The 9,787-nt window shown below is 34.9% G+C and overlaps 2 protein-coding genes across 2 annotated transcripts; one reads left to right on the top strand and one right to left on the bottom strand.

Annotated features, from left to right (window-relative positions):
• Positions 1-1,413: 1,413 nt before the first annotated feature.
• On the top strand, positions 1,414-6,036 carry LOC108483911 (heterogeneous nuclear ribonucleoprotein 1-like). The gene is made up of 5 exons (XM_017787447.2): positions 1,414-1,825; positions 1,982-2,105; positions 2,376-2,600; positions 2,951-4,148; positions 5,450-6,036. The coding sequence occupies exons 3-5, from the start codon at positions 2,382-2,384 to the stop codon at positions 5,461-5,463; spliced, it is 1,431 nt and encodes a 476-aa protein (XP_017642936.2). The 5' UTR covers positions 1,414-1,825; positions 1,982-2,105; positions 2,376-2,381; the 3' UTR covers positions 5,464-6,036.
• Positions 6,037-7,536: 1,500 nt separating this feature from the next.
• On the bottom strand, positions 7,537-9,122 carry LOC108484654 (cytochrome b561 and DOMON domain-containing protein At2g04850). Its single transcript, XM_017788528.2, has one exon. The coding sequence runs from the start codon at positions 9,018-9,020 to the stop codon at positions 7,797-7,799; it is 1,224 nt and encodes a 407-aa protein (XP_017644017.2). The 5' UTR covers positions 9,021-9,122; the 3' UTR covers positions 7,537-7,796.
• Positions 9,123-9,787: the final 665 nt, after the last annotated feature.

Below are 9,787 nucleotides of genomic sequence, written 5' to 3'. Positions count from 1 at the left end.
TTTGATTAGTGTTATCAAGATGCAATGGAAACATCTGATTTGTTGTCATTTCAACATGAGCAATCAACCCCAATTTCTCATCATGAATACGACACACTCCAGTTTTTAGGGAAATCTCATACCCCTTCTCTTATAGTTGACCAATATTGAGCAAATTAGCCTTTAATTTATGGAACATAAAAAAACATTGAAGATCACTTGATTGGAGTTCTCTTTTATGTGAATCTTGAGACTTCCTTTCTCCCTGACTAACACTTTAGATTTATCACCAAAAGTTACAATATTGTGGAATGATTCATCCAAATCTGAAATTTTGGCTTGTCTCCACACATGTGATTGTTTCACCTAGTGTCCAAATACCAAAGATTTGGCTGAACTTTGTTACATTCATGACAAGTCATCAAAAGAGAAATCTCTTCTTCTTCACCTTCTTCTGCATAATTTTTTATAAAAAAAGTCACTAAAGATAAAGCATCTAAACTTTGAATGGATAAAGAATATAATAATGAAAATATGGGTTTTATATTTTATTTTATTTTGACCCTAAGGTTTTGTTAAAGAAGTTAAAAAAGAAATTAATGAAGTTTAAAATGTAATTTTTTAGTTAAATAAATTTAGTTTTGATAAAAGAAACATTTTGAATAATTGTTTAAAGGTCCTTAAACTTCTAGTTAAAAAATTAAGAAAATTGCCACATGTTCACCCTATTGGCTCGCATGCCACCTTAGCAAAAAAGTTAACACCGTTAGTGTCAAGTACCATATTGATCAACAGAACAAAACTTCAAATACCAAATTGGACATTTTGAAAATAGAAGTACCACATTAGAACAAACCTGAAAGTATAAGGAGATTTTTAACCATTATCCCTTTTGTTTTTTTCATTAGAAACAACTTTCAAAAAAAATTCTGAACAATTTATAAAAAAAAAATTATTTTATTATTCAAACCTAAGATCTATCTTTCAAAAAAAGTCAATCCAGATTTTAAAATTTATTATTAATGCAATAAGCAGAATAATAGTGTAAATAAATCCCCTTTAATAAATTATATACTTATGTAATATATTGCAAACTTTATATTAAGCAACATGTCGTTTTTAATTTATTTAAATTGTTAATAACAAATAACTTTTAATAAATTCCTTAGAGATACAATTCTTTAAATTTAGTTGATTTAGTCTTAATTCAATTGGTATTAGTATTGTTGTTAATGTAAAACGACGTAGGTTCGAGTGTACTGGAGTGCATTATCAGGATTGTGAGGAGCTATGCGTAATTTTAATTTTAAGTATGATGTAAAAAAACATAAATAATTAAATTATAATGAGATTGTAAAAAAATTAAAATCAAATTCCTACAATAATTTTAAAAGGAAAGAATAAGGGTATGTCTTCAATTTTTTTTCTAAGACAGTTTCTATATATAGCTATATAATATATAATCTTCAAAATCAAAATTTTTCTCTGTTCAGGCAGCTCTTCTTACCTCTTTCTCTTTCCATTTTTTTTTTAAATTTCTTATGCTTTCATTGTTGCATTTATATAATAAAATTTATATAAATATTTGTTTTAACTGAATTTGCATTTTTTTAAGGATAACTGAATTAGCATTTTGGATGTTAAAAAAAAAAACATGAGATTTTTCCCATAAGAAAGGACACAATAAAATTGAAAGAAGGAAATATTATTTGAAGGGGGCAAGGCAAATAGAAGAGAACAAAGAGGATGAAATTAACCTCCTCTATTCTTATTCTTATTGTGCCTCCTTTCAGATCTTAGTTTTTTTTTTCTTTGCAAGATTTCGCACTTGGGTTTGCTTGGATTGGTGGGTTTCTTTCCTTTTTTTTTCTGAATCTGGATTTGTGTTTTATTTCCTTTGCTTAAATTTCCAATAAACTTTTACTGCCATATCAGGTTTCAGATTGATCATCTGTCTGGGTTTTTTTTTTTTTTTTTTGTCTCTTTCATTGCTGAATTCCAGGTGAAGTTAAAAATTCTGGGTTGGTCGGTTTATTGAACGTCGAAGGATCTGTTTGGTTTTAGTTTTGAATCAGAGAGAAAATTGGCGTTGTGGATCGGATTGCGATTTTGTTGTTAAATTAAAGGTATTGAATTGTATCTGCATTATTGTGATTAGATTGCTAAAGACAATAAAGGACATAATTTTGATCTGATATTGTTAATTTGATTAATAAAAAATGAATAATTTGGTATTGGTTTTTTATTGGTTTGTTGTTGTTGTTGTTGTTGCAATGTAATTTTTACGTGTTCTATTGGATCCAGTAATGAATTTGGCTGTTAAAGTCAGTATTTGATTTAGACTTGCGGGATAGTTTGGACTTTGTATTGATCGAACTAGTTTTCCTGTAATGTAGAGAAAGATGTCTGAGAATGGTAAGCTATTTATTGGTGGAATATCTTGGGACACCAATGAAGAGCGTCTCAAGGAGTATTTCAGTAGTTTTGGTGAAGTTGTAGAAGCAGTGATCATGAAGGATCGAACCACAGGGCGTGCTCGAGGTTTCGGTTTCATTGTTTTCTCTGACCCAGCTGTTGCTGAGAAAGTCATCAAGGAGAAACACAACATTGATGGCAGGATGGTAAGTTGCTGATCTTTAAGCAAACGTCCTTAGATTAGTGTTCTCCCTGAACTATTCATTGAAGCTATTAGCTTACTGCAGTAAGAGGTGAAATTTCAGTTCCTTATTTAGTTTATGAACCTGATATTGTAATTGCAGGAGTTCATATATTTCTGGTTCTGTGTCCAACTAAATTTCTAAATTAAGCCAAGAGTAATTGTTTTGTGCATCCTCTTATTTATCTTTTCCGTTGCAAAGATATTGGATATGTTTGCAATTCTCTCATAATTTAGTATAATTATTTATATTGAGATTAAACATTTTGGGCTCTAAAAGATTCATTTTCATCATTGAGTTATTTGTTTGCTCAGGTTGAGGCAAAAAAGGCCGTTCCTAGGGATGACCAGAACATTATGAGTAGAAGCACTAGTAGCATCCACAGTTCACCTGGTCCTGCACGCACAAGAAAGATTTTTGTTGGAGGTTTAGCATCTACAGTCACAGAGAGTGACTTTAAGAAGTATTTTGATCAGTTTGGGAATATCACAGATGTTGTAGTGATGTATGATCACAACACTCAAAGGCCTAGGGGTTTTGGATTCATCACTTACGATTCAGAAGAGGCAGTCGACAAAGTGTTGCTAAAAAATTTCCATGAACTGAATGGTAAAATGGTTGAGGTTAAACGAGCAGTTCCCAAAGAGCTGTCGCCAGGCCCAGCTCGTAGCCCCCTTGGTGTATATAACTATGGTCTGAATAGGAGCAACAGCTTTCTTAATGGCTACACTCAGGGATATACTCCTAGCAACCTTCGAGGATATGGACTTAGGATGGATGGTAGATTCAGTCCAGTTGCTGCAGGTCGAACTGGGTTTCCTCCTTTTGGTTCTGGTTATGGAATGGGAATGAACTTTGAGCCAGGATTGAACCCAGGTTTTGGAAACAGTACAAATTTTAATAACTATGGACGGGGATTGAGCCCTTACTATATTGGAAATACAAATAGGTTTGGTAGTCCAATTGGGTATGATGGAAGTAATGGAGGTGGAAGTAATACTTCCTTTTTCAGCTCGGTGACCCGGAATCTTTGGGGAAATGGAGGGCTTAATTATAATGCAAATGCTGCTAGTTCCAGTGCCTATGCAGGATCTGGAAGTGGGAGTATAGGAACAAGTGCTTTTGGAAATAGTGGAATTAACTGGAGTTCTTCTCAGATTTCCAGTCAAGGTGGAAGGAATAATGTTTCTGGCAATAATGTTAATTTCAGTTATGGAAGTGGTGATAACAGCTTTGGGTTCGGGACAGCAGGGCATGAGAGAAACACTGGGACCAATGTAGTGCCAACATCATCATATGCAGCATCAAATGGCAGTTATGATGGAGCCTTTGCAGACTTTTATGGTGGTGCTTCATTTTACAGGGATACCACTTGGCCATCATCAACATCTGAGCGTGATGGTTCTGGTTCCTTTGGCTATGGACTTGTTAGTGCCACTTCTGATGTTCCTGGTAAAAGTTCTCCTGGTTATGTCGGCAGTTATAGTGTTAATAAGGGACAATCAAATAGAGGTAAGAATTCGTACTTGGCATTGTCATAGTGTTATTTATGTTAATGGGAGTTTAGTAGCACAAACTCTGATAGGTTATTTCTTTGGACTAAGTCTTATGTAGCATTCCTCTTAGTAATATAATCTTTCTTTTGTTAATAGCTCATCACGTGCTTGCTTGTTTGAGCAAGAATTTAGGTAAAGATTGGACATCTTTTGAACACAGTGATCGTATGGTTCATTTATTAATTGAATGTGATTGTTTATATGTAATGTGTATATCTTTGCATTTGACTGTTTTTAACATCTCCGAATTATATAAAAAAAATCCCTGAAATCAGTAATTTGGTTCGGTAGCTTTTTTTGTAAGCTTTGAATCACCAAAGAAGGGACAACAGAAAAAGAGATGATAAATCATGTTTGGTGGTATTATGCCTACTCTACAATGTTCCTTTTTTTGGGCTAGGCCAGTAAAGCAACTACTTTTGCTCCCTCTTCTTTGGTTTTTCCCTTAAGCTTAACTAGGTTTGGTGGTATTTTGCAAACTCGACAATGTTCCACTTCATTGTGGAGTATCATGTTTCAAAGCATGATACAGATAAAGATCTCAGAGAAGAAAAATGCCTGAAATTGCATGGCAAATACAAAAGAGTTGAATTTGGCTTTGCACGTTTAGATATAGCACTGATGTGATTTAGCATTGTGTTTATAATATGACATCATGAATTTTAACTGAGTTTATCTTGGATTGACAGGGGTAGCATTGTGTTTTCTCTGACTTGTCACCATCTTCTAGACTTCTCTCATACCAAAATATCCATTATACTTCTTTGTATGCAAGTGTTTCTTTTGGAGAGGTAGAAGGTTAATATGAGAGAAGGCCTTTTCCTATAACTATTTACTATAAAAGAAAAAGTGTAACTTTGTCGATTAATTTGTTCGAAATAGAGGTCTCCTGTCAAGTTTAGGATAGGGGCTGCTTCCACAGATTGCGAAAGTATTCATTGCATCTATTTCTTTAAAAAGTTTTAACCTTGGGCTAGACTGTTGTTTACAAGCAATTAATTTTAAATTTTACTTATTAATAGAATGGATATCTTAATCAGTCTTGGTCGGCAATTTTGAACTTGTTATTTTCGTCATTGATTATGCATAAATCTGTGATGCCACTTGTAATCGCTCTAATACTGTCTCGTTACTTTGAAGAATCCAATTGCTACGTTTAATTGTTTCCAGGACATGCTTTTAAGTGTAATCCCAAAAACACGGTTATAAATACTTGGTTTGTTTATACTAACAGATATTTATTTTCTCTTGGTTCAGGAATTACTACCTAGAAGACTATTTTGGTTATCACTATACTGTAGGTGGAGATAACTTGTGAAGCAAGTGATCTGTCAGTTCTGCACATTTCCCTCGTTAATCAATATGCTTCAGTTATATGAAAGTTGGTTATCTATAGAGCTACTGGAGTGGCTGTTTTTGGAGAAATACATTCTAGAGTTAGGGATGTTAAGGCTTGAGTTTTGTTTTAGGGTTCCTTTTTTGGTATTTGAGTGAGATGTAAAATCAGGTTCCGGGATATAGTCAGAATATGTATCATGCATCTCATGTGAGGCAGTGATGCATAACAATATAGACGTTTTTCCTTTCGTTTTTTTTTGGTAGATTTTATGTTCTGTAATGGCTCTGGCAAAGTTGTGGGTTCTTTCTTGTCAGGCATGCTTTGTTTGTTTTATTTTTATTTTTTTATTATTACTTTATCTTCCATTATTTGGGTTTATCTTTCAGTCAGAATGTATCTGAGAGATTCTTGTTTATTTATTAGAGTGAAACATTGAAAGGGATACACCCATATAGGGTCCCTCTAAATAAGTTACGGATATATGCTGATTCTTTTCCCTACTAAATTTTGAGCCAATAGTGTAGAAATTTTCTTCCTGAAATGCTGAAATGAATTATTGGAATTGATTTTCGACATTAAATATGGAAGCCATATTTGTAATTAATGTGGGTTTCATAATGTTTTTGTACATCACATTGCATTGCTTGAGCTTTTAATATGGGGGCATATGTGTACATATCCTTACATGTTAGCTGTGTGTGTGTACTATTTGAATCCAGCAAGGATCTTACTGAAAGTTGGTCCATCATTTTCTTCCAACACTTGGAATTATTTTTCTCCTTTCCGATAACTCAGAAGCATTGCTTGCAACAACCCAACACCATAACCACATGGAGGTGGTCGCTGCTCTTGCTGTCTGACCATATCACAACTTGATGCTTAGAGTAATCAAAAACCAACCACCTCATCTGAAGTCCTTTTGTCTATCTCTGTCTCTGTCCAATGCATGCCTTGGAGATGTAGCATGATTCAAGTTGTTCCCTTCCGGCATATTCAACCACCAATTGTGTTTATATTTTGATCGTGCCACCTTAAAGGGAGACCATTTGGCTTGCTGCTTTCGTTGACTATATTTTATTCTTTGTTGTTTCTCATTGAAACTGAAAGGAGCAAACAATCTAAAATACCACATTCTCATACATATTCCCTTTATTTCAAGACATTATAATAAGAGATTGTAAGGTTGGAATCAATCAATTTATTTATTTTCTTTATTTTGCAACCTGAAAATTTTTAAAAATTTCCAATCCTACAAAGCTACACAAGGGCAGGGATAAAGCCACATTTAGTCTCTAAATTTATCATTTTCTTTCAACTTAGTCTTTGAACTTTTTTTTTTGTCCACATTAAAGCTTTATAATTTTTCGCAATTCTAGTTTATGATGTGACACTCTAATATAAAATTATAATTTTTTAATAATGATGATGTGGTATAATTTCAAAGCATCATATCATCACATGAATCAAAATTAAAAAAAAAAATTGTCAAGAGCTTAATATAGACCAAAATAGTTTAGAGACCAAATTAAAAAAAAATTGTTAAATTTAAAAATTAAAAATTACCTCACCCCAAATGATTATATAGGTGGGGAAAAGGAAAGTAATGAGGGAAGCGCAATAGGCCGAAAATCAACCCCTTTGAAAGAGCTAGGCCCATCGACTCCGCAAAGAAAAGGCATGAAGCAATTATTAAAATAAATTTGGTGGTAGTGGTGGTGCTGATTAGAGGATGACTGGTCTGGTTGGTAGCATCCACCATTGATGCTTCACCTTTCATGTCGCTGTCCATGCTCGGGGATTTGCTCCTAATCTTAATGATTTGGTCGAAGTAGCCACTGCACTGTTGTCCCTCCGAAGTCTCAAAAATTTTTGCCTGTTTTTAACTTGTAACATATATCTTTATAAATGTTTGTGCATGAAATGAAGATCTTTTGTACTCCTACTTATCAACCCAATGAGTCGTAACAGAAAGAGAACTACAGACTGCAGAAGAAATATAATCATGTTCCAATCCAACATCGTATTTGAATCTTCTCATTGAAATGCAAAATTTGCTTCAACTTTACATAAAGGATGAAACAAAAACTTGTTGCCCTCAACATTTCCAAGCAACATTTTTTTATCATGTATATTTGGGCAATAAATACAACTGAAAACCTGTTGCTCAAAGCAGCATCCCAGTAATCCTTAAAAAGATTAAACCCCAAATGTGATGTTTAGCGAACCATTTAATCTCTCATTTTCTTCTCCTCTTTTTATATTTTTTTAGCCATGGATTCCACTATGGGTTCCACTGTGGATTCCACTACCTTTATCTGATCCTGAAATCAGTCCTTCTCTCCTCATCTTTTCTTCTTTAGATTTCCTACAAAATATCACCCAAGAATTCACTTCCAAAGCTATGCATATACCTACCAGTGTTGACAAGCACAAACAATACCCCAGCTTAGCATAGGACCTGCCTTCCCCCATAACTTCAAAGCCCTGGAAAACATTCACAACCCCGAGCACCACACAAGAGTACCCAACAAAATGGTGGTAGGATTTCCAGTACTTCCTAAATTTATGTGTAGTCGTAGGCCTAAACAGCAGAGCAAGTGTTTGAAGAGCCCCCAAGCAAAACGCTGCGAATCCAAGCTTCCTATGGAGTCCATACGTCACTCCTGGTGACATGGCTCCCATCCTGATCCCAATTGCAAACCCCACTGTTCCCAGGAAAAATGCTGACAATTGGATACCTGAATGGACGTAAAACCACGTAGGTCCTAGTGCTTGTACGTGGCGTAAGTACCGTGCCGTGACAGCGCCCATCGGTAGTAATAAGCCCCAGGAGATGGCGTTAAGGATTCCGTGAACAAGTTTGAGCATGTCAACGTTGTTGTGCTGTGTAGCAGCTGACCCAGACAAGACATCAAATGTAGTGATCGAGGAAAGGTCGTTAGATGTTGTGGGATGGATGGTTGGGGAGTAGCCTTGGACATACAGTCCTCTGTTCCAAACATGGTGAATTTTGGTCTTGTTTGGTACAAGTTTCACCGTGGCATAAATTTGAACCGTAGCACCATTGTGTATAGTAGCCATCTTGCCACCATACAACGTAGCCGATGAAGATATCAAGTGGATATCAAGTGGGCGAGAGAGGAGTGGTGATTTTTGGAGCTTGACAGATGGGTCAAGAATGTAAGGTAGTAGTACCAACTGGCCAGAATTAGGGTCCGGAAATGCAACGAGGGCGCGTGTGCCAGTCATTTCCGCGGATGTCGGATTGATTCCCCATCCGACCCAACCAGAAGGCGAAATGAAAGTACCGAAGAAGCAAAGGTCTAATGTGGCATTATGGGGATGGAATGTCCAAGCAATAGAGGCTTGTTGTGTGGGGAGTGACATACATTTTTGGAAAGTCTTGGTGGCGGTGGTGGTGCTGCAATGACCTGAAAATGCAGTGTTTAGATGGGAAATGAATAGGAAAACAACGAAGAGAAAGCCCATGGTTGCGGACACAAGGTAAGGCTTGAATGTGGAAAGGGGAGCTTTTGTTTTAACATTTATGAGAATGGTAGCAAGGTTTCGTTGGGGGCAATGAAAGTGGTGTGTCATGATTGTTATTGAACCAATTATGAAAATGTTGCCAAAGTGCTTAACTTTGAAGTTAAGACTCTATCAAATTTAGGGTTTGGTAGGTCTTGAGGTTAAGATGTGATTTTTATATTATATAAAGTCAAGGCTCTCCTCGTATTGCTAATTAATACTTAATGTAAGGTAATAAATTTTCAGACTTTTTTTTTTTTCTGTTTAACGATTGAATTATTTATAATTGAATCCACAAAAATTTATAATAATTTATATACAATCCAAACATTCCATTGTTAATCTTCCATAGTAGGATGTTTGGTTGAAAATTGTGTGTGTAGTGATGTTCTTGGCGTTGAAGCAAAGTTGAAATGAGAGAGAAGATATGGTTACTGGGTTTGCTTTCCTCTCCACTTAATAAAAATTTTGGAAGCATCTTTTTCATCATTATGGATAGCGATTTCTTAAGTAAAGGTAGAGCTGCAACTCCACGATCTGATTCATTTGTAAGGAACAATCATCCTTTGCAAGTGGGAACCTCCTTTTAATCACAAAACTCCTATTCAATCACTTTCTCTTTTATTTTCTCCACTTACATATATATATATATATATAAAAGAAATGAATTAAATCAACTCTGTATAATTATATTTTAAAAAGAATAATTTTAAAAAAATTTAAAAACA

This window comes from Gossypium arboreum, chromosome 7 (assembly GCF_025698485.1).
Source record: "Gossypium arboreum isolate Shixiya-1 chromosome 7, ASM2569848v2, whole genome shotgun sequence".
NCBI lineage: Eukaryota > Viridiplantae > Streptophyta > Magnoliopsida > Malvales > Malvaceae > Gossypium > Gossypium arboreum.
The sequence above is the reverse complement of the archived record's forward strand: the minus strand, read 5'-3'. Positions and strand labels throughout refer to the sequence as shown.